Source organism: Ovis aries, chromosome 11, assembly GCF_016772045.2.
Source record: "Ovis aries strain OAR_USU_Benz2616 breed Rambouillet chromosome 11, ARS-UI_Ramb_v3.0, whole genome shotgun sequence".
Taxonomy (NCBI): Eukaryota; Metazoa; Chordata; class Mammalia; order Artiodactyla; family Bovidae; genus Ovis; species Ovis aries.
Genome location: NC_056064.1, coordinates 34,244,462 through 34,271,860, shown reverse-complemented (window position 1 = coordinate 34,271,860; position 27,399 = coordinate 34,244,462). Strand labels below are relative to the sequence as shown.

The following is a 27,399-nucleotide window of genomic DNA, read 5'->3' as shown; positions in this document are numbered from 1 at the left end:
ACCAGAGGGCCTCGGCTCCCGCCACGTGCTTTCCCCGCCCGCCAATGGGCGGAATCGCCGAGCCAGCCTGATCCCGCCCCTCAGCGCGCCCGAGCCAATCGGAAGGGGTGTGTGTGCGAGCGCAGGCGGGGAGGGGGTTCGCTCAGGACCCGGAGGCCCTGCTCGCAGGTCCCGGGGTCCCGGTGGTGGCCGGAGCGCTCGATCTGCTTGCGGCCGGCGGGTGGACCCCTCCCGCCCTACGCGCGCGCCGGCTTCTCCTCCGTCTGCCCTCGGCTTCCGCGCGGCGGCGGCGGTTCCTCCCCCTCCCCCAGCCCTGGCTCCGGGGGACCCCGCGATGCCGGTCCGCACCGAGTGTCCCCCGCCGGCCGGTGCCTCGGCCGCCTCCGCCGCCTCGCTCATCCCGCCGCCGCCTATCAACACGCAGCAGCCCGGCGTGGCCACCAGCCTGCTCTACAGCGGCTCCAAGTTCCGCGGCCACCAGAAGAGCAAGGGGAACTCGTACGACGTGGAGGTAGTGCTGCAGGTGAGCCGGCGGCCCGGCCTCTCGAGACGTCCACGGACCGGGCCACGCCGCCGCCCCCTGGGGCCCGCGGCCACGGACGGGCCTGCTGCCCGGGCCTGCCGGGGGCCCTCCGGCGCACCCCAACCCTGCGGGCCCGAGCCGGGGACCGGCCGCCTCAGATCCGGCCCTGCCTCCCCGTGGCCTGTCGCCCCGGCAACAGTCTTTCTTTCAGTCCCTCTCGGACCCCGTCCGGGAAACTCTCCAGGGATTCCCTCTGACTCTGGACGCTCCCAGGCCCTAGACGTGCCTGCTGCCTCCCACGTTTTCCTCGGTCCCATGAACCCCAGGCCCTGGGACCCGCCTCCTTCTCCGGGGGTTTCCTCCCCGGCAGAGCTTCATCCGCCTCCTCTCTCCATCAGCCCCGGGACCTGAGGGCCCCCATCCCACCTGGACTGCTGGCCCATTCCTTAGCCTGGGCACTCACATCCTAAGTGGGCTCCTCACAGTCTGTTAGAAGCTGATCTCCTAGCCCCCAACCCATAGTCTCTTCCTGGCTCAGACTCTTGACACTCCCTACTCCCCACCCTCTTTCCACTTCCAGTCCACTCCTGTTCTGTCCATCTGTCTGCCCAGACCTCCCCATCTCTCTGTTCTCCTCCTTCCTGGCTCTAGGGGACCCTCTTACTGTATTTTTAACTTTGATCCACATGTCAGGGCTTCCTTTGTAGTCTCTGATACTCATGCTAGGAAATGTAACTCACCCACTTTTATTTCTCATATGGTATTTCCTCCCCCCATCTGACCTGGATTTCTGAGAACCTGCTGCCAGCTCCTAATGGCTTTGGAACTTTAGCTTTACCTGTCCCAGCTCCTTCCTGCACTTCACTCCTCTCATGTCGATGGGAGCACACTTGACATTTCCTCCCGGCCCAAGGAGATCGGCAGTGGTTAATCCTCTTTCTTCTCTGCCTTCTTGGAAAACTGTTCCTCCTGTCTATCTGCTCAGGCCTGCAGCAGGACCCACTTCCTCCTCCCTTCGCCCTGTTGTCTTCAGTCTGATACCTCACCTCCTGAGCTGTGCCTAAAAGCTCCTCCAAACACTGTCCCCTCAAAGGTCTTGCAGAAGCTTTGATGTTCTGTCTGAGGACAGAATGTAGGATGTAGATGTAGAATGTAGGTTGTGTGAGGACAGAATTTTTCTCCTGTCCTTTGCTCTTTGCTGATTTTAAATCTCAAACAGCCTCTCTTCTCAGCCTCTCTTCTCCCACCTTAAAGACAACGGGGATATGTTTTGTCTCCACCAACTGCCGATTCATCTGCCTCTTTTTATCTTACTGCTTTGTGGGAGTAAGTCTTTTACTTTAGATCAAGAGAACTCCATCTCTGTTAATTGTGTCTCTGGTCTACAAACTGAAATTTCTAACATGAGCTATGATGTTTATCGTAATTAAAAAGATGGGCATTACCTGGTGGTCTCATGGTTAGGATTTGGCGCTTTCACTGGACTGTGGCCCAAGTGCAGTCCTTACTCGGGGAACTGAGATCCTTCGAGCTGTGAGACAAGGCCAGGAAAAGAAAAGGGTCGTAGCTGAGTTATTTCAGCTTTCACCATTAGACGACCACTGTGGCAATCTCCCTTCTCTTCTGCTCCAAATGTGAGAATTGAGTAGGAAGATACAGACTCTTTTACATTTTGCAGCTCATCATAAAATTCTAGAAGTGAGATGCCTGGTGTGGGTCATGTTTGGGATGATCTTGACTTGGGCCTCTTGTTGAGTTTGATGGTGTCTAATGGGGTTGGGGACCAGTGGCGGAGCAGCCTGGTATCACAGACAAATCTTGGTTCCTGCGGCAGCTCCCCTCCCTGTCCTCAGTGTGTTGTTTCTGAATTCCTGCTGGTGCCAATTCCCTTGTGAACTGGTGGGAGTAGGGATTGGGTTGGTGCACAACTGGCAGGTCCCAGGGTGGCCAGAGTGACCTGGCCAGTGGCTGGAGGCCACTTGGAGTCGGCCCTCTGCTGGTGGGGGCGGCAGTCACACCCAGGAATGCTGCCCTGCACCTGGACCTGGATGGGTGAGTGTCTTACTGTCGCAGAGTCTGGCCTGTGAGTTGCCCAATCAGCTGGTTTTTCAGCCACAACTGGGTTCTTGGGCTCTGTCATCTTAGAAACTTCTGAGTTTTGTAACTCCGCCTCTTTCCTGCTTTCTTTCTATTTTTCATAGGAGCTTTATTGAGGTATGATTCGCCTGTCACACAAGTCACACATGTAAGGTGTACAGTTCAATAGTTTTCAGTGTGGTCCCAAAGCTGTGTAACTGCCACTGCAGTCTAATTTTAGAACATCTTCATTACCCCCAGAAAGAATCCTTAGGTGCCACACCCCTCCAACACTATTCAGTTGCTAAGTCATATTCGACTCTCTGTGACCTCATGGACTGCAGCACGCCAGGCTCCTCTGTCCTTCACTAACTCCTGGAGGTTGCTCAAACTCATGTCCATTGAGTCAGTGATGTTATCTAACCGTCTCATCCTCTGCCGCCCCTTCCTCCTCCTGCCCTCAATCTTTCACAGCATCAGGGTCTTTTCCAACGAGTCAGCTCTTCGCATCAGGTGGCCAAAGTATTGGAGCTTCAGCTTTAGCATCAGTCCTTCCAATGAAGAGTCAGGGTTGATTTCCTTTAGGATTGACTGATTTGATCTCCATGCAGTCCAAGGACTCCAGCCCTAGACAACCCCTAATTTTTCTTCCCCTAAGATTTGCTTATTGGGGCCTTTTCACGTAAAGGGAATCATACGGTAACTTTCTGTGTCTAGCTTGTCACACTGAGCACTGTGTTTTGAGGTTCGTCCACATCACAGCAGGAGCCAGTGCTCCCTCCCTTTGTGTCGTTGTGTCATCGTCCCCTAGTGGCTCTGCAGCATTCTGTTCCTGTGCTGATGCGTAGATGGCTGTTTGTGGGTGTTTCCTCTCTGGGGCTGTCATGAACACGCCACTGTGCACATTCACGTGCGAGTTGTTATGTGTACATTGTCCGCATTTCTCCTGGGTGTCTCCCTACCAGTGGAATAGTGGGTTGTATGGTGACTGTTTAATATTTGGGAGCTGCCAGGCTGATTTCCAAAGTGGTTGCACCATTTTCCATCTCCACCAGCAGTGTCAGAGGCTCAGTTTCTCCACGTCCCTGTCACACTTGTCACGGTCCCTCTTTTTGATTATAGCCTCACCCCATAGTGGGGGTGAGGTGGCATCTCTTGTGGTTCTGATTGAACTTCTTTGATGACTAAAGATGGGCCTCTCTTCATGTGCTTCTGGAGTGCTTTCTTTTCCCCTAAAATTGCAATTTAAAGAATTCTTCAAATCTTTGTAAGGTTCCGACCTGGTGGTGGTGGTGGTGTTTTTTATGTTACTGTGACTACTCTCTTTCTCCTCTGCCATCCAAGAAGCCAAGAGTGAAGTGAGGGCCGGGTCACTGTAGGAGGAATATTAGGAAGAGCAGCTGTTGGACACAGCTGTGCTTCGAGCACCTTCTTGCTGAGGCCTCTGCCTTGTTCTCTCTCACTGAGATGCTGGCTGGCTGCTGGGTCGACACTCCCTTGGTTCAAAAAGATCAATTCGGGCAGAGAGGGAGAGACACATGGTTGGATGGAGGCCAAACTGAAATTCTGATTCTCAAGCATGTGATAATCCATGCAAAATGTTAGCCAATTTAGTTGAGTTTTTAATCTTATTAGAGAGTATCCTTGCCACCTGATACCCTTTCTGGCAGCTGTGAAACCCAAACTGTATTGAATTTGGTGAGAATCACACCCTTGAAACAAGGCTTCGGGTTCAAGCCATGGGTCCTTGAACACAGCTTCCTTGCTGACCCCTGTAAGTTCAGGTTGGCTGCTCCATTTTGTCGGATGCCCATGTTGGCAGGTGAGGACATTTGCAGAGCTGCGGTGCTTTTCAGGTGCAGACCTTTGTCCACTGCACCAGACAGTGGGACCGCTCCAGCTTCGTGAAGCTGCATGCTTCGGGCTGGCCGAGCTCACTGCAGCTTTGAAGCACCACTTTGGTGTTTGGCTCATGGTGCACTGGAAGGTATAGGGTCCTCAGATCTGAGGAATGCAACAAACGTTCCTAGTTTTTTTCTTTTTTTAATATGTATCTATTTATGTGGCTACACCTGGTCTGCCTTGCTGGCATGCAGATCTTTAGTTGCAGCATGTGGGATCTAGTTCCCTGATCAGGGATTGAACCTGGGCCCCCTGCATGGGGAGCGTGGAGCCTTGGTCACTGGACCACCAGGAGAGTCCCCCTAGTTTCTTAACACGAGGCCTTACTCAGCATTAAACACTCAGCTTGCTGCTGGACTGGGGAGACCCAGCTGTACCAGCCTCCAGGCTCCCTCACTCCTCGGCCTCCAAGGGGCCTCTGCATGCTGGACATGCTTCTGCTGTCCCTGGTGGACCCTGCATTTGTAACAAGGCTTGTGTCCTATCTTTTCAGCACGTGGACACGGGGAACTCCTACCTTTGCGGGTATCTGAAGATCAAAGGCCTTACTGAGGTAAGTGCTCTTCCCGCAGGTGGGGGCCTGGTGGGGACAGCATGTTGGGACCCCGGGTGTGAAGGGCCAGTGAGCTCCACTCTGCAGGCCTGACTCAGGAGCCCCATATCTTGAGTGCAGTTATTGTAAGGGAGCAGGAGCAGGCAGTGTGGATGTGTGCATTCACAGATGTTTAAGTTTATCAAAAGGTCACCATGTGACCAACACTACTGATTTTACTTTGAGCCTTTTTGAGGAAAACAAAAATATCAGAGCATCACTGCTGCCATCATGGTTAGTTTCACTTTCTGGAGTGAGCAGCACCCCTCCGAGACCATGGCCCTGGAGGTTTCTCCGGCAGAAGGAGCTGCTCCCTCCCTCAAGGCCAGCTTTTCAATCTTCAGAACTCAGGAATGTCACAGGCGAGAGATAGCACCCTCTGTCTTCCCACTGGCGAGCAGGAAGGGGGCCTGGCCACGCTGCTCAGAGTAGTGAGGGGCTGACGGACACCCTCGCCTCCTCCTGCCCCACAACCTTCACCTGTTTGTGTCAGTTGGCTTACCTGTGAGGTGAGGGCTCCAGGTGCCCGTTTCAGGGCCCGAGGGGATGCGGCATCAGTGATCAGGCAGCTCTGGGAGCTGCTGACCCCCAGGCTGGGCCCCCCACAGTCGGAAAGCACTGGTTTCCGTCTCCCTGCCCCTCTGGTTCTCCAGCTTTCCTATCAGATGTCTGAGAGTCTCCTGAGAATTCAGTTGTTGAGACAGACCTCTGGAAACATATCACATCAAGTCGGGGCAGCAAGTGACAGCACGAGGAAGGACTCTCACCTGGGTCTGTGCTGCAGAAGACCGAGCAACAGAACATGCTCAACTCGCAGGCGGCCATACGTGTGTGTTGAGTGTAGAACAAAAGTGTTGAACTTCATAAGGAAGCCAGCAGAGTCTGTAGTGTGGAATGGGGACCTGATTCCAAATGGTCACAGCAAGCTGCACACAGATGGTGGGCAGGACTAAAAACCCACAGACGGAAAGGCTGCGGTGGCCTTGTGGGGGCAGGTGGCCCGAATGCAGGGTAGCGCCCCAAGCCACCCAAAAGCTGCTTTCCCAAGGAGGGGAGTGTCGCTGCCAGCTCTTCCCACTCGGAGCCACCTTCGTCAGAGGGGGCTGTGTTTCCTGAGGGTCTGTCATCCTGCCGGAGTCTTCCAAGTCTTTTAATTCACCTTTTTTTAAACTCTTTTTAACTGAAATATAGTTCCCATAGCACAGAATTCACCCATTTAAGATGTACAACCTGAGACTTCCCTGGCAGTCCAGTGGTTAGGACATCACGCTTCCACTACTGGGGCTTGGGTTCCATCCCTGATCAGGGAACTGAGATCCCATGTGCCGCATGGTGTGGCAAAAAAAAAACAAAGCGCTGTTTTTGTTTGCCTTTCCATTTATAGTTGTGGAAATAGCAGATATCTGACTTATTTTAACGTGACTAATCAGCCATGGTCTTCCTCATGTGTACGGAAATAGGGAAAACTAACTACATAATTGGAGATAACTGGCCTCCTACCTGCCTTGAGTCACCAACACAGTTTGGGAAGTTTTGTTTGCCTTGTGGAGACTGAATCCCAAAACTGTGAAGAATGGGTGTCAAGTGATACTCTCTTTGCATTCCCAGCCAGCCACCTGTAGGGAGAGGGGCATCTCTGGGGAGCCCAACATAGGTGGCTGGGAGCCCACCGGGAGGGTGTCAGGCCCACCACACACTCCCCCAGACAATGCTGGGCACTCTGAGGCTGTGCTGGGTTTACTTGGAACACAGGTGGTCACGCCACCAGATGCAGAGACTGCCTTACTGGTCAATCAAACGTGGATATTCCAGAAGATGGGTCTTCACGGAAAGCTGGACTCACCTCCAGGCAGGCAGATGCTAGCCGTGCCCGCCCTCCCTTTGTGAGCCCCCTACCCCTGGCTGTAGTCAGAGCTTGAATGTCCTTGCTTGCCCTGCGAGGGGTTTTGTCTTTTGGGTTCCTTCTGTTCCTTCATTCATTCATTCATTAGATATTTATTTTATTTAATTCTCAGTGTTTGTGGGTACCTAGTGGTCACCCTGGTAGACTGCCTGGAACATTTTAGAGAGGTGGGTGCAGAATCACTTGTTAGGAAAACTCGTGACTTGACGGTAAGCTTGTTCTTTGTTATTACATAGTAGGACCACTTGATCATTCATCCTTCTCTCTCTTTATGGACATCTTGATAAAATACGAAGATTCAAAACTCAGGAAGTCAGTATACTGTCTAGCCGTTAATTTAACGTCTCAAGTCAGCTGCCAGCTTACAAAGCAATTTTTCCCTTGGCAGGTCTTTCTCAAATGATTGCTATAATTTGGTTTATACCTTTAAAAATCAGGTTTCCGCTTAGGCAGTTTTGGTCTCTACAATTTTTTGGCTCTGTCTGTGTCGGTATGTGTTTGAGGAACGCAGTGCCACCATTGGGGTGAAGATTTCAGTTTTAGGGGGATGGCAGATCTGCCGTGTTTCAAGTTCACTGCTACAAGGGCAGGCTACTTTGGCGTGTGCAGTAAAGTGGTCGTGGCCTTCCTTTAAGCCCCAGGCCAGTGAGGCTGCAGTACCCTGCGGGGGTTCCGAGCCACCTGGCAGGCAAGCCGGCAGAAGTGGCAAAACCTTGGGAATGTATTTAAACCGGTAGATGTTTAATACTGAGCAAGAGGGGCTGACGTAGGGTGTAAGGAAGAGAGCAGGTCCTCCGTGGTCTCGGGACATCAGGATGGTGACCTGTGCTCTGCTGGGTGGGGGTCGTCACAGCACCCCCAGGAATGACCCGGGCTGGCGGGCAGCTCTGAGGGGCTGCCTGGTGACACTGAGGGGTGGCCTGGTGGGTGGGTTTTTACAAATGCAGAGAAATGGTAAACTTTTTACAGTGATTACTTGTTCTTCCGTTAACTTTTTGCAAATCTTTTGTATGAGCAGAGGGACAAACAGCAGGGTTATTGGGAGTATTAACATTTCAGGCACCCGGTCAGGATGACCACTCGTTTGCTCTTCTGGTGGTTGTGGTTTCCCGGGGCAGACATGGTCATCAGTGTTTCCCGTCATGTAAGTTGTCTTAGCTCACATGATACAATTACACGAGTGCCTCTCACATCAGGCTATTTGACAGCCCCTTCCCTGCCCCTCAAACCTGAGAGCTGGCGCACCAGGGACAGACCGAGCCAGTCTGAGAAGCGATGACCAGGCTGAGCCATGAAGACGAGGCTGTGATTCCACAGTCTCTCTGGGTGTTTTCCTTGGAAAGTACAACCTATCAAGTTACCATCTGCTCTGTATGCTAGAATATTCAGAAGTAACTTGTCCAAGTTCTTTTCTGAGCCATCAACACATCACAAGCGCGCCAAAGAAGAGTTCTCTGCTTCTGGCAAAGTCCCCAGAATCCAGGAGACATCCCACCCCCACCCCGGGCCCCTCAAGTCAGGCTCCCTCCTCTGCCGTGGGTGTTGCTGCACCTGCCTCTGGTCTGGGTGGTCGACCAGCACTGTGGTCCTCTTTTCAAAGTTCTGGGGAGAAATAAAAGCGAACTTGGTTTGTTCCTTTGTGAAAAGTTAGAACTCCTGTTGGACATCTTGTTTGATATTTGTGTTTTTGCCACAGGAGTACCCAACCCTCACGACCTTCTTTGAAGGAGAAATAATCAGCAGGAAGCACCCTTTCTTAACCCGCAAGTGGGACGCTGACGAGGACGTGGACCGGAAGCACTGGGTGAGTGCCTCGGCCCCGCCCCCAGGCCCACGGCCCCGCCCAGCCCTCATCCTATGCTCTGCTTTTGGCTTTCAGGGCAAGTTTCTGGCTTTTTATCAGTATGCAAAATCGTTTAACTCAGACGACTTTGATTACGAAGAGCTGAAGAGTGGGGACTATGTCTTCATGAGGTGGAAGGTAAGGGGGCCCGGCCTCACCCTCTCTGCTCTGTGACCCCTCCCCCTGCTCTGTGACCCCTCTCCCTCTGGCTTCACCTTCCACCCTGCAAGCTGGGTCATCCTGAGGGTCCCATGGACTTGGGAGACCCCTCTTCTTAGCCCCTAAGTGAAGTGACCTCCCTGGCCAGCCTCTCACCCGGGCTGCGGGCCATCACAGTGCCCCTGGTCCCTCCAGCTCAGGGAATGGGGGTGGGTTTCCCTTTTAGCTCCTGAAGAGTCTGTCAGGTGGGCTTCCTCTGGTACTTCCTGAGCTAGAGCCACGGGTACCAAGTTCAGGAGGTGACTTTGTGAGCCTCCACCTACCTCCAACCCCAGGCCCCCAGCCTGTGGGAAAAGCTGTTTTATTTTGAAATCTCGCCAGTGTTTCTACAGACCAAAGCCTGTAGCATCCTCCTTCCCAGGCTCTGTGCTGAGAACCAGGGCCAGGGCTCGGCCCAGACCTGAGTCCCACCCCACAGCCTGCTCCCGGCTCTGACCCTAGCAACCTTGAGATATGGGGGCCATGCTTGGTCTAGAACACACAGGTGGCACATGGTTCACGGTCACCCAGTGAGGCTGAGAGCCAGCTGCAAGGGGCAGGGAGGCCTGGGGCCGGAGCTGCGACACTGACCCTCTGTGCATGCAGGAGCAGTTCCTAGTCCCGGACCACACGATCAAGGACATCAGCGGTGCTTCCTTTGCGGGCTTCTATTACATCTGCTTCCAGAAGTCAGCGGCCTCCATAGAGGGCTACTACTACCACAGGAGCTCGGAGTGGTAAGGACTGAGAGCTTGGCCACACTTCCCGAAGTGCTCACATGGGGGCTTGTTTGCCTCCCCAGAGCGGTGTAAATGGGTGCAAAGGTGAAGTTCTGGGTACAGGCATTCACTGCTGAATGCTTTCAAGCAGCCCTATTTTCAGCTACGTTTATCTCAGGCTTGTGGGTCTTGTCTTCATTCCTCCCAGACTCAGTAGTTAAGAGTGTGAGATCCCATGTGAACTCTGCTGTCGGCGGCCTTTCTGATTTTGTGCTCACCTTCCTGCTCAAAGTCGGTTGGTAACCAGGGCCCGTGGGCCTTACGGGCCTGCCTTCTGCCAAGGTGACAGCCACGTGCTCCTGGGTGTGGCCTTTGCCACTGTTGTGGGGCCTCTCATGGCTTTTTGAGCTTCTGTAGGTGCCCTATCCACCTGAAGGGTGGCTGTGCCCTCAAACACCTGATTTCTTCTGGATGTTGAAGCTCTTTATTTCCTGTCAACTCTTGCATGCTTTAAAGGTTCATGAAGAACACTGCTCAGGGCTGACCAGCAGTGGCCAAGGGCCCAGGGGTTCCATGCTACCCTGGTTTCTCTGAGAACAGACGTTGGGATTTCAGCACCTGTTCAGTTTTCAAATGAGTGTTTAAAACTTTTGGTCTTCTTTTAAAATCACCAGGTTTATTGAGAAGCAGCTCACGTGCCATCTAATCCCCTCATTGAAAGTGTAGAGTCCAGGGGCCCTTCATGTCAGCACGGTTTTGTCACTCGATTTCAGAATGTTTCCACTGGCAGAGAGGAAGCCCTGTCCCCCTAGGAGCCGTCACCCAGCTCCCCGCCCCTACCAGCTGCAGGCACCACTAATTTGCTCTGAGTATAGGTTTGCCTGTTCTGAGCGCTTCACGAATGTGGGCCCGTGCACTGTTTGCCCTCTGGGTCTTGTCATTGTGTTTTGAAGACCCCATATTGCATGTTGAGTGCACGTCAGTCCTTCGTCTTTATTGCTGAGCAATTTCCTGTCATGTGGATGGGGGCCACATTATCTTTATCTGTTGATCAGTGGATGGACCTGTGGCTCATCCCCACCTTCTGGCTGCTGTGGACGTGGGTGTGCCCAAGCCTGTCTGGGGCCTGCTTTCAGTTCCTCGGGGTATGCAGCTGGGGCAGGTTGCTGGGTCATGGGTGAGTCTGCGGTCACTTCTTAGGGAACCGTTTCCCTCAGCAGTTGCAGCTTCCCGCTCCTGCCAGGGATGCACACAGTTCTGCTTCTCCTGCGTCTCCACATGCCCCCAGCACTCAGATGTCTTTGTGATGCTGGCCAGCCCGCCGGGAGGGGAGAGCTCTGTTCTGACGGCTAACACGATGTCCTTCCTTGAGGTGTTGGGGAGAGAGATGAGCCACTTTTCCTGTGCTGTACCTCACTCCTCTGTGGACAAGTGAGGGAGCTGACACACCATCCATGCTGGGTGTCCCCAAGTGGGAACTGTCCCTGCCTGTTTCTCTGTCCCCTGTTTCACTCCTGAGAGCACCCATCACGGGGTCATACTCCCTGCAGAGCCCCTGATGCTCTGGAGTCTCACAGCCATGTCCAGGGAGGAGGAAGATGGAGTCGCTGAGGTTGGGGGTGTGGCTGTGATGTCATCATTGCAAGCCCTCCAGATTCTGGGCGGATCAGCACGTGCCCGGGTTCCCTGGGAGCTCTGAGGGTCACACGACTTCAGAGGGAAGCAGGGTGGTGGAGCAGGCAGAGGGCCTGGTCTGCATCCTCCCCGAGAGGACCAGCCTCTCCTTGCCTAAGATAGGCTGTTGCTGGTTCAGTTCCCCTGAGGAAGCTGAGATAAGCATACATTTCATCTGGGTTTGGGGTCTCCTGGGGTCGGGTTCCATATTCTGTGTGGTTTTCAGGATGCTCTAACTCCTCCGCCTCTCCTCCCGCAGGTATCAGTCGCTAAATCTCACTCATGTTCCAGAACACAGCGCCCCCATCTACGAATTCCGGTGACAGCGGCTCGGAACAGTAACCAAACAAACTGAACTTGGCAAAAAAGAACTTTGCCGGGAAAACCGGGTACCTGCCAGAACCGGGAGAACATGTGTTCCTGTTTCTTCACGAGCAGACTTGCATCGAAAGCATGAATGTCAGCCCGCAGCATCCGAGGAGCGGCCAGCCCACGGGGCAGGTGGAGGGCGACCTCGGCTCTTCCTCCCTCCCTGTGAGGTTTGGTCATGAGCTGTTCCTAGGCTGCCGTCAATGCACTTTTCCTTCCTGCACAGCTAACTTCTGTATCCCTGAGACGCACAGCCCTTGCTCCACCCCTGCCTCCAGCTGCATAGGTCAGCCCCAGCCCCCCCGGGCCACGGTGCTCAGTGGTCCCCACCCAGGGCCCCTGCCCCCAGCTGCTTAGTCTGGTAAGTCAAGAGAAGGCAGAGCCCAGCTCCCACGTGCCCCTGGAGTTCCGTGCGGGGCGCAGGCCAAGTGCTCAGCGAGGGCGATCTAGCCAAGCTAGCCTGTGGTCAGTGGGTCCCTTGGGCCTGCCGTTGGGACCACAGGGTTTGAGGCTTCCAGGTCCCTGGCAGGAACAGACTCCAATCCTGCCCACTCAGCACGTTTGCTCCAAACTTTTGAACTTGAGGGCAATACTAAACTTTAAAAAAAAGAAAAGTTTTTTTATTACAAAATTATTTTTATGGTTCCTTTAGCAAGGACCCTATGGCAAATGCACAATTATTCAGAATTACATTTTATCGTTTTCACATTGAAAACAGCAAATGTTGACTTAGTAATTTTTATATCTATATGTAAATGTATATTTAATCAGCCAGCAGTTTGAAACTGGTCACCTGGTGAGACGTTCTGCAGCATTGCATCCATTCTAGTGCTAAACGTGAGGACCATTCTGGGGGCCAGTTTAGCACTTGTTCCTCCTCCTCTCGCTACTCAAAACAGCAGCGCTTCCAGCAACCTCTCCCATCAGGCAGAAGGGGCCGCTGCAGCCCTAGACCCGCAGCTCAGCGGTGTCGGGGCATAGGAGGGGCTGAGCTTGAACACGCTCAAGTAACCCGAGGCTCATGTGCCAAAGTATGTGTGTGTGCGCACACAGGCGTGCGCTGCTGTTTTGTTTTGTTTAAATGTTTAGAGAGCTTCATGTGGCATCCGCTACAGCCCCCATATGCAGCAAGGCCTGGGAGGTTTGGTGACTTCTGGTGATTTACAGACTCACTTGGAACACGAGAGGGAAAGCTTTAACCGAGGGGTAGTGTTGCCATAACCCACAGGAGCAGAACTGGCGCAGGGGACAGGTCCAGGGCGGAGGGAGAAGGCGCGAAGCCCTCCGGTCTAGGTGAGCGGTGGGGCGGGTCTCTTAGTCTCAGAATCCTTTATCGAAGTACGTGTTGTATGTTGCTGAGATTGCATGTCAGGAGAAGCCTTAAGGAGAAGTATTGGGAAGGTGGCTGCAGCAGAAGGATGGCTCACGTCCGTCTGGAGAGATGAGTCAGAAACATCCTCTTGATTTTAGAGCCGGCTGGCAACATGGGGGCCAGGTGGCGTGGGCTCCCTTTCCCTGCCCCCAATTTCTCAGCGAGTAACCAGCGCCTGCATTTTGCCAGCTCCTTGAAGGGTTCAGGTACCCCTGAGGGAAAGGCGCCCCGCCCCCAGCCTCCTGGAGCTGGTCGGGGCCCACGTGTGTGGCCGTGAGTGGGCAGCCGGTGGGCTGGACAGGGTGTCGGCATGTTGCTGCTGCTTGGCGGCCCAGGTGGGCAGGGCTCTGCTGTGGGCTGACTTCCTTGCTGAGCCAGGGGTCAGATGCAGTAGTGTTTGGGGATGAAGATGTGGTACATTTGTCAGCTCTTTGGGACACAACTGTGATAAAGGTTGGTTCTCGTAAAATCCTGACTCTCAGGGGTGCAGAAGCAGGGGTTTCTCTATCCCCCGAGGAACCCCCAGACCCTCCACCCTGACTTAGTTCCCGGGGGAGCTTGGACCGTCACCCCCAGCTGTGGTCACTCCCGAGCCTTCTCAGTAATCCATGCATCTCTGGTTCTACGTGCAATGCTTCTGGTGGACACTCTTGTTCATCACTGAGAAACCAGTGCGGGTGCAGGCTCCCCACCACCTCCCCTCCCCACTCAGGACCCAGCTCCTGCTCCTCTGCTCCGCTCTGCACGCCCAGCCTGCCTCTGCCCGGAGCCCCCTCCTCCCACCCATTGCCCTCTCCAACTCCACATGTCTCACCTGTGGACGGACAGACTGGCGCCGCCCGTGCAGCGCTGGTTCCATGGGTGACATGCACAGCAGACTCCAGGGGGCAGAGGGGCTTTTCAATGTCTTTTGCTTTCAGAAACAGGGAATTTATATTCTAAGGCCTTGAAATGATTTTGTTTTTCCTCATAAAATAGTCAGATAAGCTAATTTTTAAAAAGGAAATGCCATTGAGTATGTGCATTGTGGTTTAAAATTACTAACGAGTTCTGGGAAAGAAAAGTAATATTTGATTTTGAATCTTACATGTTTTTAAAAATTAGATTTGAATGGGCAAAAGGATGAGTATTTTGTTTCTTTGGGGAGGATATGTGGAAAGGGTATGAGAGTTTGGGATGGGAGAAGTATTTTGCAGAGCTATCAATGTCCAAATAATTTTTAAAAAGTAATAAAGGTATTTAAGCTTCAAATCTGCCCTATTTCTAAATCAAGACAGTTCTGGTGGATTTTCAGCCTTCCAGTTCAGGAAAGTGCAGGTTCCATCTGTGGTCAGGAACCAAGATCCCACCCACTTCGGGGCAACTAAGCCTGTGTGCCACATCTACTGAGCCACCACAAGGGGCCTGGGTGCTGAAGCTAAGACTCGACACAGCCACAAATAAAATTTTCAAAATAAAAATGGTCCACATCAAAAAATCCTGTAAAAATTTACCATTTTAGCCAATTTGAAGTGTACAGTTCAGTAATGTTAAGCACATTCATAGTGTACAAGCTTCACCACTGTCATCTCCAGAACCTTCCCTGCTTCCCATAGTAGAGCTCAGTCCCTGTTAAACACCAGCTCCTCACCCCCAGCCACTGACATCCACCACTCTACTTTCTGTCTCTATGGATCTGACCACTCCAGGGACTTTGTGTACGTGAGTCACCAGTATTTGCCCTTTTGTGACTGGCCTGTTTCACTTAACGTGTCTGAGAACTTCCTTTTTAAGGCTGAAGAACAGACCACTGTATAGACCACTTTCGTTTATCTGTTCATCCATCAACGAACGCTTGCGTTACTCCACTTCCAGGGCATTGCAAATAATGAACATGGGTGTACCAATTCCTCTTCAAGTCTCTGCTTTCACTTTTGGATGTATACTCAGAAGTGGAATTGCTAGATCAGATGGCAGGTCTATTTTTAACTTTTGAGGAACCTCCATACTGTTTTCCACAGTTGGCTGCACCATTTTACATTCCTACCAACAGTGCTGGAGAAGGCAATGGCAACCTGCTCTGGTATTCCTGCCTGGAGAATCCCATGCACAGAAGAGCCTGGTGTGCTACAATCCATGGGGTTGCAAAGAGTCAGACATGACTGAGTGACTAACACACCAACAGTGCCCGAGAGTTTCAATTTCTCCACGTTCTAACCACCACCTGTTACATGTACATACATTACACACATCCTAACGGATGTGTGGTGTTATCTTACTGGTTTTGACTTGCATTTCCCTAATGGCTAGTGGTGTGGAGCACCTTTTAACATGTTGGCTGTATTAATATGTCTTCTTTGGAGAAATGTCTACTCAAGTCTTTTCTATGTTTTAAAAATCAGGTGGTTGTGTTCCTGTTGGTCAGTGACTTCTTTATATATTCTGCTTATTAACCCCTTATCAGGTACCCGGCTGGCAGATATTTCCCCCCACATCTTGGGTTTACTTTTCACTCTGTTGATATGGTATCCTTTGATGCACACGTTGAATATTTTCGGAGATCCAGCAGCAGCCTGTCTAGAAGTTTGTCAACTCTCAAAGATTACTCAGGCGAGGGCCTCCCCTGGTGGTTCAGTGGTTAAGAACTCACCGCAATGCAGAGGATGCAGGTTTGCTCCCTGGTTGGGAAACTAAGATTCCCACATGCTGCACAGCAACTAAGTCCAAGATTCCTCGGGTGATGTGAACATAAGAGGTTCCTAGTTGGCTTCCCAGGCTTGGGTCTGGAGGACCCAGACATTCCAAGCAGGAAAGACTGGTTTGATCTTCAGGTTATATCCTGGGAGTGGCCTGATTCCACATTATTTATGAAGAAAGAGACCCTTTGGAGACTGCGAGTGAAGCAGACTCAACAGCAGAGGTCCCAGGGTTCTTGGAAGATGAGTCACATTTCAGGACATTTCTGTGTCCCTGAGTATAAACCGATAGCACACCTCCATGGGCACAAGTGTGGCAGTGGGAGCCAGGAACTGCCTCTGGGGCAGAGACCCCCTCTCCATGGGCCAGGGCTCCACACCTGCCTGTACCTCTCAGTTCCCAAAGGCTCTCCCCTCCCATCCCCTGTGAACCTCACAGAGCCAAACATGTAGGTGTTCTCCCCACAGTCTACCTGTTACCCTGCAGTCACTGGACTTCACATCTCAGCCCCGCTGTTAATAGCTTGAGCTGCTGGGTCAGGCACTTTACAGGGCTCGTATCGTGGCTTTGTCAGCAGCGGAGGAGAAGAGCAAGCTGGGCTTACAACACCCCTCTTCAGCCCAGAGCCTTGTGCATAATGGTGTTGGCAAACATGGGCTGAATCTGGGGAAGATGTAACACCACCAAGGAGACTCGACTGACAGTGGCTCTGGCATTCAAGGAGGACTTTCGAGCAAGCAGATTATTTCACTTTTACAACAACCATGTTATCCCTGTTTTTAGAGTGTAGAAGAGGTTAAGAATTTAACCAAGCTCACAGTTAACCTTGAATTTGAACACAGCATGATTTCCAATATACTGCTCCCCACTCCCAACCTTGTATTAAAAACATACAGAAGGGAATTTCTTGGAGGTTCGGTGGTTAAGACTCTGCACTTCCACTGCATAGAGCCCAAGTTCAGCCCCTGGCTGGAGAACTAAGATCCTGCATGCCTTAAGGCCTGGCAAAAAAAAAAAAAAAAAGCATCCTCAGAGAGTTGTGCCTCTGTCTCCCCTCTTTGTCCCTGTGCAGACTCCCGGAAGAAAGGCCATGTAAGGACAGGGCAAGAAGGCAGCGGTCTGTAAGGCAGGAAAAGGGCCCTCACTAGAACCCAGCCATGTTGGCACCCTGACCTTGGACTTCCAACCATGGGGTCACAAATAGCCAGACACAACTGAACGACTGAACAACAACTGTAATATCTAACAGTCTATCCAAAGTCAAAATTTCCCCAATTGTCCTCAGAATGTCTTCTCATAACTCCTTTTAAAAATTTCAACCAGAATCCAGGCAAAGTTCACACGTTATATTTAACATCTTTTGATCTGGTACAATCCTTCCCCCATCCCGTCCGCCTATATCACTGACAATTTTGAAGACAGTCCACTTGTCCTATAAAACGTACCACTTTCTAGTTTGTCTGATGTTTCCTCAAGTCTAAACTCAGATACAGCATTTTCAGTTAAGGATTGCACTTAGGAGATGCTGTCTCGACTGCATCCTATGAGGCGGCATCTGATTGGCAGGTAGGAAGGCGAAGTTGGGGACAGACGTTTAACCTCAACGCAAAAGAAGCCACTAGGCTTTCAGCTCGGCGCCTTTTCCTTACACCAGCAAAGCCGGCTGAGCTGGGGACCCGCAATGCGGAGTCCATCAGCTGAGGGTCCCTCTCTACCTCCCACGCCCCATTCCTGCCCTCCATCGCCTGGCCCCGCCCCGCCGGCCGGGCTCCGCCCCGGTCCGGCCCATCGCGCTTCCCCAGCCCCCGCCAACCCAGGGGCCGGAACCAATATCGCTCCCCTCGACGTCTCCCGCCCGGACTCTGAATCCCCGAGCTCCGTGGGCTTCCGGCGCACGCTGGTCTGCCGCCGCTGACGGTGCCAGAGTTTACGGGTCCGCTGCTGTGTCTCTGGCTGGTGCGCCCGGTTCAGCTGCCGCCATGGGAATCTTGGAGAAGATCTCCGAGATCGAGAAAGAGATCGCCCGCACGCAGAAGAATAAGGGTGAGGGCCGGTCCCGCGGGGCCTCTCCCGCCAGGGCTGCGGGCGGCGGGCAGGAGCCATCGGGGCCGGGCGGGATCAGGGCCGGACCACAGGGCCGAATGGAGAACCTCAGCTCTCGGAGCAGCGTCCGACTTGGATAGGCAGGGTCGAGATTCGAACCCGGGTCTCCTGGCGGCTGGGCCTGGGGAGTTAGCGCTCTGCCCTTTAGTGGGGGGCCGTCCAGGAGGAGACCCAACAGGTACATCCTTGCCGGCAGCCTGGAGCCGTTAGGTGGATGGAAGCGGTCCTGACTTGAGTCTGGTGGACCTGGGTTTGGGCCCGGTCTCCAAGCTTGGGAAGTCACCTCACAGTTCTTGGCTCTGCTGCACTGAGTCACACCTTGTAGGCCGCTGCCTGATGAATACTGAAGGACTTCATCTTCCCAGCAACAGCAGAAAACAGCCCCAGAATGTCCCCAGGAGTGGTACCGCTAGGGCTGAGAACCCCTGACAGTGGGTCTCCAGGTCTCAGTAAGGAGCTTTTGTCCTAAGTGAAGTGAAAAGCCAAGGGCATTTTAACTGAGCGTGGTTTTCTTCTCCTCTGATCTTGACAACGATTGCTACCTGGCTCTGGGGCCTCCTGGCCAGCATTCAGAGCATATGGGTCCCTCCCAGCCCGCCCTGGACACTTACCTCCCGTCTTGTGCTGTGTCTTCTAGCCACTGAGTACCACCTTGGTCTGCTGAAGGCAAAACTTGCCAAGTATCGGGCCCAGCTCCTGGAGCCGTCCAAATCGTCCTCATCCAAAGGAGAGGGCTTTGATGTCATGAAGTCGGGCGATGCCCGTGTGGCACTGATCGGATTTCCCTCTGTGGGTAAGGTCAGTGATGGGCAGCGTGGGCCCCAGGAGGAAGGCAGCTTGTCTCCACTCCCACCTGGATGCACCTCTTCCCTGCCTCTGAGTCGACTCCACAGACGGAGGAGAGTCAGCCTCTCCAGGGTCAGGCTGCACCCCTTTGTCAGCCCCGCGGGGGTGTTGTCACCTCCCAGTCAGAGAGGCTCTGCTGGCCTTGGCCTCATTTACTGAGTGTGCACCACGTGCCAGGCACACTCTGTCCCTGCTCCCTCAGAGCCCCCTAGCTGGGAGGTGGGGGCCAAGAAAGCGGGAAGGGCAGGTTTGGGAGCTGGGGCAGCTGCTCTATGAGCAGGTGTTTGAGCCCTGAGGAGCAGACCTTGAGGCGGAAGGCAGAGTAGGCTCACGGGCCCAGGTGGGGCCTGGGGTGCAGCAGCAGTGGCAGGAGGGGAGGGGGGTGGCAGTGAGGCCTTGAACTGGCCGGGTGCGACCTCGGTGCCCAGCTGCCCCCAGGCAGGCGGCCAGTGAGCACAGCCAGGCTCCGACTCATTGAACATTGCTGGGGACTCATTCATCTTACCCTTTTCCCTCAATCTCACTTTCCAATCTGTAAGGCATTCTCTCCCGGATGAGAAGCCCAGGCTGGAAGGAGCCACTCTAGTGACCGGGGGCTATGCTATTGGGGTCTGGGCCCTACTGGGAATCAGGGCCCTGAGCACAGGAGGGCCCAGACCGCCCACTGCAGGGGTCAGACGGGTTCAGGGATGTCCCCCAGGTTGACCTCTGGCAACCGTGACTCTCAAGGCTGCCTGTCTGCCCACACCTGTCTGCACCACCAGGTTTTTATCTTTCCTGAAGTTTCTAAGGGGCACCCTGTGTGGAGAATGTGTGACTGTGATTCTTTCACAAACCTCATTCTGGGGGCCTGAGGGTGTGTAAGTGAGCTGTGCCCGGCTTCCTGCTGACTAGGATGGGGCTGCCAGGCCAGGTTGCCCTCTTGGCACGGCCCACTGCTTTGCTGGCCTCTGGGCCATAGCATCCATCACTAGGGTCACCGTGCTCCCTGTTTTATTGCCTCCTTCATGAGGTTGGTATCAGGAGGAGGTCCAGGGTCCTCCAGCAGAGATGAGACTGAAGGTCAGGTCTCTCAGTCCACAGAATGGACTGGCTGCAGGGTCCATCCAGACCCTTTCCCGCTCACCCTCCCCCACAGTCAGCTGTCTCAGGCTGGAGGATCCCTATCTCCTTACCCTCACTGGAGTAGCAGCTTTGTGCCATGGGGCTGTCACCCAGTTCAAGTCTGCCAGGCGCAGGAGGGTCTGAGGGTTCCGTGGAGCTGGGGACGGGCCCTGATACAGAGCGGGAACCCTCTTAGGAACCAGGTCCCTTTGTCCCTCACTCCAGACAGGCTTGAGGCCTTGGGCACAACAGGGCTCTCTGATGTCCAACCCCCACTGGTCAGGGCCCAAGGTGACTTTTCCAGCTACTGTCATCACACCCCAGCTAGGGTGATTGAGGGGGCCGCCCAGTGTGTGGGCTTCTCAAGGAGGCAGGGCACGACTCGTGCTGCAATGGCCTTCTCTCTCCTAGTCCACCTTCTTAAGTCTGATGACCTCCACCGCCAGCGAGGCTGCATCCTATGAATTTACAACCCTGACCTGCATCCCTGGGGTCATTGAAGTAAGTTGGGGTTTGCTGGGTCCCAGGAGGGAGGGTGAGCTTGTGTGGGGGAGGGGGTTGGTGGGGGGAGACTTTTGGCTAAGCTGCCCTGGCCTCAAGCATGGACACCTCTGGGGACTGGGGCTGCTGGGACCCCAGAGATGCCTGGCCCATCCTGCAGTCCAGGCTGGTTCCAAGGATCTGCCAGTGTGAAGCCCTCCCTGGTTCCCTGAGGCTGGCCAGCCAGGTCCTGTTGGCCGTGAAGCTTTGGAGCTCTGGGCAGCCGGGGTCCTGTAGCCTTGGACCTCCCACCTACCCCATGAAGTGGTTTCTTTGAAGCGCTGTCACCACCAGCAGTGACTACTGTGGTTCCCTCCCAGGAGGCTTCCCCACTCTCAGGACATGGTCTGCGCTGGGCTGGCTGGGGTGGGACGAGGCTCAGACCTGGCCCTGGGGCCAGGCCCTTCCCAGCCTGCCGGCTCCACCTCACTCCTCTCCCGCTTCCTAGTACAAAGGCGCCAACATCCAGCTCCTGGATCTCCCTGGAATCATCGAAGGCGCAGCACAAGGTGGGGGCAGGAATGGGCAGTGGGGGTGGAGGCTCAGGCCTTGGTGGGGGCACAGTGGGGAGCACTACTCCTCCCCAGGTGCTGATGTCGGCTTCCTCCTAAAACTCACATCTCTATGAGTAGGACAGGGTTTAAGAGACATGCCTGCTCCAGGATGACAGGTGGCAGAGTCCATGTGGGTCTGTAAGGGGAAGAGTCTGGGCTCCCTGGGCTGGGGGTCCCACAGCCCTGCACTTGTCACTGTAACCAGTACCCCCCTTTCTGATCAGGGAAAGGCCGTGGCCGGCAGGTGATTGCTGTGGCCCGCACAGCTGATGTTGTCATCATGATGCTGGACGCCACCAAGGGCGAGGTTCAAAGGTCTGTTGTGGGGCAGGGCAGGCTGGCATGCCCAGGGAAGCCCTGGGGTGAGTGGCGGGACACTGGCTGCAGCTTTTGTGTCCCTGAACTCCTGGTGGGTGGTCCAGGGGCACTTGGCCTTGTTACACATGAGAGCAGGGCAGGGTGGTCCACAGCTGCACCCAGTGTGAGTGGCCTCCTCAAGAGGCTTCTGTGTGGAGGCTGGGGCTATGCCATGCCAGCCTGGGTGTGCCGAGTGCTGCCCGGAACCCACCAGGAGCCCAGCCCCAAGCAGCAGAGCCTTGATCACGCCCTGACCTGTGGCTGAGGGCACACCAGCCCGTCTCCCCTTGGGCTGGCCAGAGTGTCCAGGGCTCTTCCTTGTTGTCTCTGGTGGCTAGAAGCGACGTTCGGGAGCTGGTGGTGTGGGGGAGAGGGCTTGTCTTTGTCCAGGTATGGGGTTGGGGGCTGACTGTGATGTGGAGGCAGTACAGCCTGCCCGGTACCCTTGTGAAGGCTGTGGGGCTCCACCAGGTCTCTGCTGGAAAAGGAGCTGGAGTCGGTGGGCATCCGCCTCAACAAGCACAAGCCCAACATCTACTTCAAGGTGAGGCCCATCACCTGTCACCTGGGTGCGAGCTGGGGGCTAGGCTGCCAGCATGTGGGGTAGGGCGGGGCTGCAGCTGCCCCTCCATCAGTGGTGCCTCCTTCTCTCCTCCAGCCCAAGAAAGGAGGTGGCATCTCCTTCAACTCCACGGTTACGCTGACTCAGTGCTCAGAGAAGCTGGTGCAGTTGATCCTGCATGAGTACAGCATCCTCGCCAGAAGGGCAGGAGGAGGGGGCGGGGGTGGGTGATGCAGACTACCTGTATGGGGCCTCCTGGTGGGGGTGGGGGGCGAGGGGCTGCTGATGCACAGGTCATCCTTAACCTGAGCCCCTCAGAGATCTTCAACGCTGAGGTGCTCTTCCGAGAAGACTGCTCCCCAGACGAGTTCATAGACGTGATTGTGGGCAACCGCGTGTACATGCCATGCTTGTATGTAAGTGGCGCCAGGCCCTCTGGGAGGAGGAACCCCCACCCCAGCTGACCCGGCAAGAGCCTCACCCCAGGGGCTGCTGAGTCATGCAGGCACATCCAGCCAGACCCCTGGTCTCTGGGGGCTGGACTTCAGGCCCCTTCTGCTGCACCCCCCTCCCCCTCCCTGAGGCAGCAAGGGGGTCTGGTCCTGCACAGTGTTGCTCCTCCCCTCCCCAGCCCCCTCTGCCTTTCCAACCCTAGGTCTATAACAAGATTGACCAGATCTCGATGGAAGAAGTGGACCGCCTGGCCCGGAAACCCGACAGCGTGGTCATCAGGTGAGGCTGAGCAGAGCCAATCTGGCCTCTGCGCAGCCCGAGGCAGAAGGCCGTCCTGGGGCTGCTCATGACCTGGGCCAGGTCCCACGCTGACCAGGCTGGGACAGGGGGTGATGTGGGGTGCACTCTGGTTCAGGAAACAGAAGGACTTCGTCCACCGAGGTCCGTGGTGAGAGTGGTTAGGGCTTCATGGCTTAGCAGTTAACCAGGGAGCCCCAGGCTGCCGCTGAGGCCCTGGGAGACGTGGCTTCTGTCATCTCCACCAGAAGGGAAAGGTCCCAACATCCTCAGGTGGGGCTTCTCTGAGGGGTGAGTCCCGGGGGCCACCTACACCCCGGCCTACCATGGCTGCAGAGGCCTTGCAGGGGCAGCCTGGCCTCATGCCCCGGCCCCCCTGCTGCACACTGGCTCCACCCACATGCTCTGTAGCACCACAGTGAGGCTTGGCTCCTGAGGAGTTAAGACCTCGGGGACCAAGAAGGTGGTCTGGGCCCATGAGAGGACCGCTTCCTGGGCGTCCCCAGCATCCAGAGAGCAGCAGGCACGAGGGTCACTCCTCAGGACACCTGCTCCCCTCCTGCTGCCACACCTGTGCCGCCAGCCATCCTGATGTGCTCACTCTCACCTTGGGGGAGGGCGGGACTCCACTCAGGACGGTGCAGCCGCAGAGGACCAAGCCAAGGCCCACTCAGCTGCTGAAACCCCTGCTGGGCTGCCGTGGGGGAGGGCTCTGTGCAGTCATCCTCTGCCCCCAGCTGCCCTGGCCGTCACAGGTGCCCTGGGCCCTCCAAGAGTGCTAGAGGGATGGCCGGGCTCTGTGGGCAGGAGCGTGATGGTGACGGGAGGCATGGCAGCTGAAGAGCCATCGGGCCCACCGGTGTGCTGCCCTCGAGCACCATCAGGGCCGTGCTAGCCTGGTGCCAGGAACCCCAGGGCCGCTCTGACCAACCCCTCCTTCCTCCCGGCAGCTGCGGCATGAAGCTGAACCTGGACTATCTGCTGGAGATGCTGTGGGAGTACCTGGCCCTGACCTGCATCTACACCAAGAAGAGAGGCCGTGAGTCTGGTGCAGCCGCCCTCCCCCTTTTGCTGACCCTGGCCTAGCAGGCTCTATGTGAGAGCCTCTCCTGTTTCCAAGCCAGCATCACCCTCTGCCTGGGCCCTAGTGGCACAGGAAGCCAAGTTCCAGGGGCCGCTGAGGGGGAGACAGCCCAGCAGTGGCTTCCCCAGTGGTAACAGGCCCCACGTCCAAGCTTTAGGGAACCAGTAGCACAGGAGCCTCCCCCAAGTCCCACCCCTGAGCACACGCCTTGCAGCTGAGTCTGGGCAGTTAGCATCGGCAGAGGGAGACGAGCTGCCCAGCTGGAGCTGGTCCAGTCCAGGTTCTCCTGCAGGTTCCCTTGGCCAGGGCTCTCACGGCTGACAGTCTTGCAGGGGTCTGCACCTGGACGGGGGTGTGTTTTGATTTTCTGTGTCGAGTCAAGGCTGTAGACCCTGCCTGATCAGGACTCTTAGTGAGGGTATGCTAGAGAGTAGGGGGGCAGTTGGTGGAGAGTGGAAGGGCCCTTGTTCCCTGTAAAGAGAAGCCTTGTGGTATCGCACCCTGGCTCTGCTGACTCTCACCCACCCCACAACCTGTGCAGAGAGGCCAGACTTCACGGATGCCATCATTCTCCGGAAAGGGGCTTCTGTGGAGCACGTGGTGAGTGAACCTGCCAGGGGTGGGGAGCCCCTCCCGTCCCCTCAGGGTCCTGTCTGATGTCCTCCGGGCACTCGGCCGACCCTCAGCCACGTGCAGTCAGGCACTGGACGTGCATCCCACCACCCAGCTGCAGTCAGGCATGGAGCAACGCCCACGGGTTGGGCACGGGCTCGCTGCCTGGCGCAGGGACACCCGAGAAGCAGTGGTCGTCACCATCCTGTCACACCGGAGCTGCCAGGTCCTCGGGGCCCTCCAGATGTTCAGTCAGGAAAGCTGCCAGCCTGGGCAATTCCGGGTGGTTCATTCCAAGTCATGTACCCCGAATGCTGGCCCTTCCACATGCCCCCTACCCCAGGGGGCTGAGTGCTTCCTGCACCCCATCACCAGGGAGAGTCTGTGCTGAACAAAGGAGCCCTGCTGCCTGCCAGAATTGGGTCCTTTGTGGTCTGCAAACTCCAGTCCCTCAATCCTGGAGCTAAACAGTCCCACACGGGGTGGGGACTGCAATGACCAGGGGCTGGGGCCGCAGCCTGTTAGGTGCCCTCGGGAGCTGGCCCTCCTTGTTGCTGCCCCCTGCATCTTTGCAGGGGGCACAAACCCCAGCCCTTTCAGGCCCCTGGCTACCAGCTCTAGAGGTTATGGGGCTTCAGCCATGCCAGGAAGGAAAGTGGAGAAGCTGGGAGCAGAAGGGTATTCCAGGCAGTGGGTGGCAGGTGCAGAGGCCCAGAGGCAGGAGTGACCACAGGGTGTGGGCTGTGTGCTGCCAGCTGGCACGGAGAGTGCAGGGGCGAGGCTTGCTGCAGAGGGGTCTGGGTCTCAGCCCAGGGAGGCCTGCCCTGCAGGGCCTCCCTTCCTCCTGGGACACTTGCCCATCTGAGGGAGCAGCTGTCAGCGCTGCTGCTCTGGCACAGGGGCAGAGGGCCCCTTCCGCTAGGACCCAGGTCCTCCTGTGGCTGTGGCCCCACAGCCTGCAGGTGCCCTGGAGGCAGGAAGCGGGAACATCCAAGTTGCTGTGAGCTGAGGCTTCATGAGGCTCACTGTCCCACTCTCCCTCTAGTGCCACCGTATCCACCGGTCACTTGCCAGCCAGTTCAAGTACGCACTTGTGTGGGTAAGTTTCAGGGAGGGCGGCCCCATCCTCCCATGTAGGGACCAGGGTGTCCATCAGCCCTGCTATCCAGATGTACAGCACACATGCTGACCCAGACAGGACACGGGCCTCCTGCTTTGGGGTCCAGGGCGGTCTGACTCCTGGGAGTCCTGCTGTCGAAGCTGCACGGTTTGCCTGTGCTAGGACCCCCACTTTAGACCCCAGCACCGCCCCGCCCTCCCCCTGCAGCTCCGTCAGCCTCAGCTGGGTGCTTCAGAGGCTGACGAGCCCCTCCCCACCCCCAGGGCACCAGCACCAAGTACAGCCCGCAGCGGGTGGGCCTGACACACACCATGGAGCACGAGGACGTCATCCAGATTGTCAAGAAGTAGTGCCCCCACCCCCACCCGTGGGATTCACTGGAGCCCAAACCAGCAAAATACACACCCACCCTGGGAAGGGGGCTCATGTCTGCTCTTTCCACATTTCTTCAGTGGGCAGATGATAAGGAACTCGCTGGGCGGAGGATGAGGTTGGGTGGACTTGGCCGGGGTATTTCCTGTGAGACGGGCCCCGGAGGGGTCCTGAATGTGGGTCCCTGGGCCTGTGCCCACTCCACTCCTTCTGGAGCAGAGGGAGGTGGTTTCCCACCTCCCTGTGCTGGGGCCCGTGCAGAAGCTGGCTCAGTGCTGGGCAGGGACCCAGGTCTGCCTGTGTCCTGGGGGCCTCTCAGCTCCTGCCTGCTTCTCTGGTTCTCAGGGAGGGTGCCGCCCCAGACAAACACCCATCCCTACCCCAAACCTGCCCAGGACTGCCCTGTGATGAAAACCAGAGATCTGGGGCTTTAAAAGCACAGTTCATGCCCCCCCCATGGCCTAACCAGTCCAGAAGGGTCACCCCTTCTCAGGGCAGCCCCTGCCCAGCACAAAACCCAGGACCCAGCCTGGTTCATACCCCTAGGGTAGGGAGTTCGGAGTCCGGACACTGTTTTCTCTCCGAACCCCATTCCCTCCCCAAATCTTGGCTCTCCTTTCTGAAATAAAAAGGTAACCATGACTCCTGTTTACTAAGGACAATGTGTTAAGTTTTCAGAACTCAGGTGCCAGCTCTAGTTAGGGGCAGCAGTAAGCGGGTGGAGCCTGGGCTTGGGAGGAGCAGGGTAGAGGGGGAGTGGGGGCTTCTGCAGGGCTCTGCCCCAGGAGAGTGGCCAACACCCTGGGAGGCTCTGCAGTGAGAGCGGTTTGGCTCCTGCTGCTTCTGCAGGCAGGGTGAAGGGGCCCCTCCCCGGGATGGGGGGATGGTAACAGACTTGGGGGGATAGCCCAGTGCTGGCTGGCAGATAGGGGCAGAGCCACAGGGGGTCTGGGGAGGGGCTGGGGTGTGGAGCACGCCCACAGCTCTGCTCTCCCTGCTGTTCTTGGCTTCTCTGAGCTGCTCAGTCTCCTTTCCAGTGACAAAACAGGAATAATGGACATTATTAAATATGCATGGGGCCCAGGCGGGCAGCGGGGTGGGCTGGGCTTCTCTCCCAGGCCAGCTTTTCCACCGGCAGCTGCACTCCTGGGGCCTGGCCACAGGAACCCCATCAGGCGGCATGCAGGCAGGGAGTGTGCCACAGGACCCAGGTAAAGTGACTTGGCCTGGGCCCTTGGGGTCTGCCCCCAGCCCTGGGTGCAGGGGTAGGGGGTGCAGTGGCTGAGCTGGGGCCTTGTCCTGACCCACTGTGAGGTCCATCTTGGCCTTGGCTTTCTTCGTCTGTGAAACGTGCATGATGCTCAAGGCCTAGTACAGTTCTCTTGGTGATGGTAGGCTGCCCACCTCAGCCATGAGGTCCAAAGGGAGGGGTTCTGCCTTGGTGATGGTTGCCTCATGTGGGGAAGGGCCCTAGGCTCACAGGGGTCACCTCTAGGCCTGTCTGTTCCCCAGTTGGGCTGGGGAAGGATGAGGATGAGGCCAGAGGTC

General features: G+C 55.9%; 2 protein-coding genes across 2 annotated transcripts; both read left to right on the top strand.

Annotated features, from left to right (window-relative positions):
• Positions 1 to 96: 96 nt before the first annotated feature.
• GID4 (GID complex subunit 4 homolog) lies at positions 97 to 14,422 on the top strand. The gene is made up of 6 exons (XM_027974796.2): positions 97 to 523; positions 4,995 to 5,054; positions 8,693 to 8,800; positions 8,876 to 8,977; positions 9,644 to 9,774; positions 11,690 to 14,422. Exons 1-6 carry the CDS (start codon positions 335 to 337, stop codon positions 11,751 to 11,753), a joined length of 654 nt encoding a protein of 217 aa, XP_027830597.1. The 5' UTR covers positions 97 to 334; the 3' UTR covers positions 11,754 to 14,422.
• Positions 14,423 to 17,739: 3,317 nt separating this feature from the next.
• Positions 17,740 to 26,493, top strand: DRG2 (developmentally regulated GTP binding protein 2). The gene is made up of 13 exons (XM_027974797.2): positions 17,740 to 17,890; positions 18,588 to 18,748; positions 20,312 to 20,401; positions 20,889 to 20,949; positions 21,219 to 21,309; positions 21,823 to 21,895; positions 22,010 to 22,100; positions 22,232 to 22,329; positions 22,569 to 22,645; positions 23,614 to 23,702; positions 24,289 to 24,347; positions 25,405 to 25,458; positions 25,743 to 26,493. Exons 1-13 carry the CDS (start codon positions 17,827 to 17,829, stop codon positions 25,827 to 25,829), a joined length of 1,095 nt encoding a protein of 364 aa, XP_027830598.1. The 5' UTR covers positions 17,740 to 17,826; the 3' UTR covers positions 25,830 to 26,493.
• Positions 26,494 to 27,399: the final 906 nt, after the last annotated feature.

Coding starts and splice junctions, on each gene's coding strand:
- GID4 (XM_027974796.2), top strand. CDS start 335: ATGCCGGTCCGCACCGAGTGTCCCCCGCCGGCCGGTGCCTCGGCCGCC. Junction 8,978..9,643: donor ATGTCTTCATGAGGTGGAAG/GTAAGGGGGCCC, acceptor CTGTGCATGCAG/GAGCAGTTCCTAGTCCCGGA. Junction 9,775..11,689: donor TACCACAGGAGCTCGGAGTG/GTAAGGACTGAG, acceptor CTCCTCCCGCAG/GTATCAGTCGCTAAATCTCA.
- DRG2 (XM_027974797.2), top strand. CDS start 17,827: ATGGGAATCTTGGAGAAGATCTCCGAGATCGAGAAAGAGATCGCCCGC. Junction 18,749..20,311: donor GATTTCCCTCTGTGGGTAAG/GTCAGTGATGGG, acceptor TCTCTCTCCTAG/TCCACCTTCTTAAGTCTGAT. Junction 22,646..23,613: donor CCCGACAGCGTGGTCATCAG/GTGAGGCTGAGC, acceptor TCCTCCCGGCAG/CTGCGGCATGAAGCTGAACC.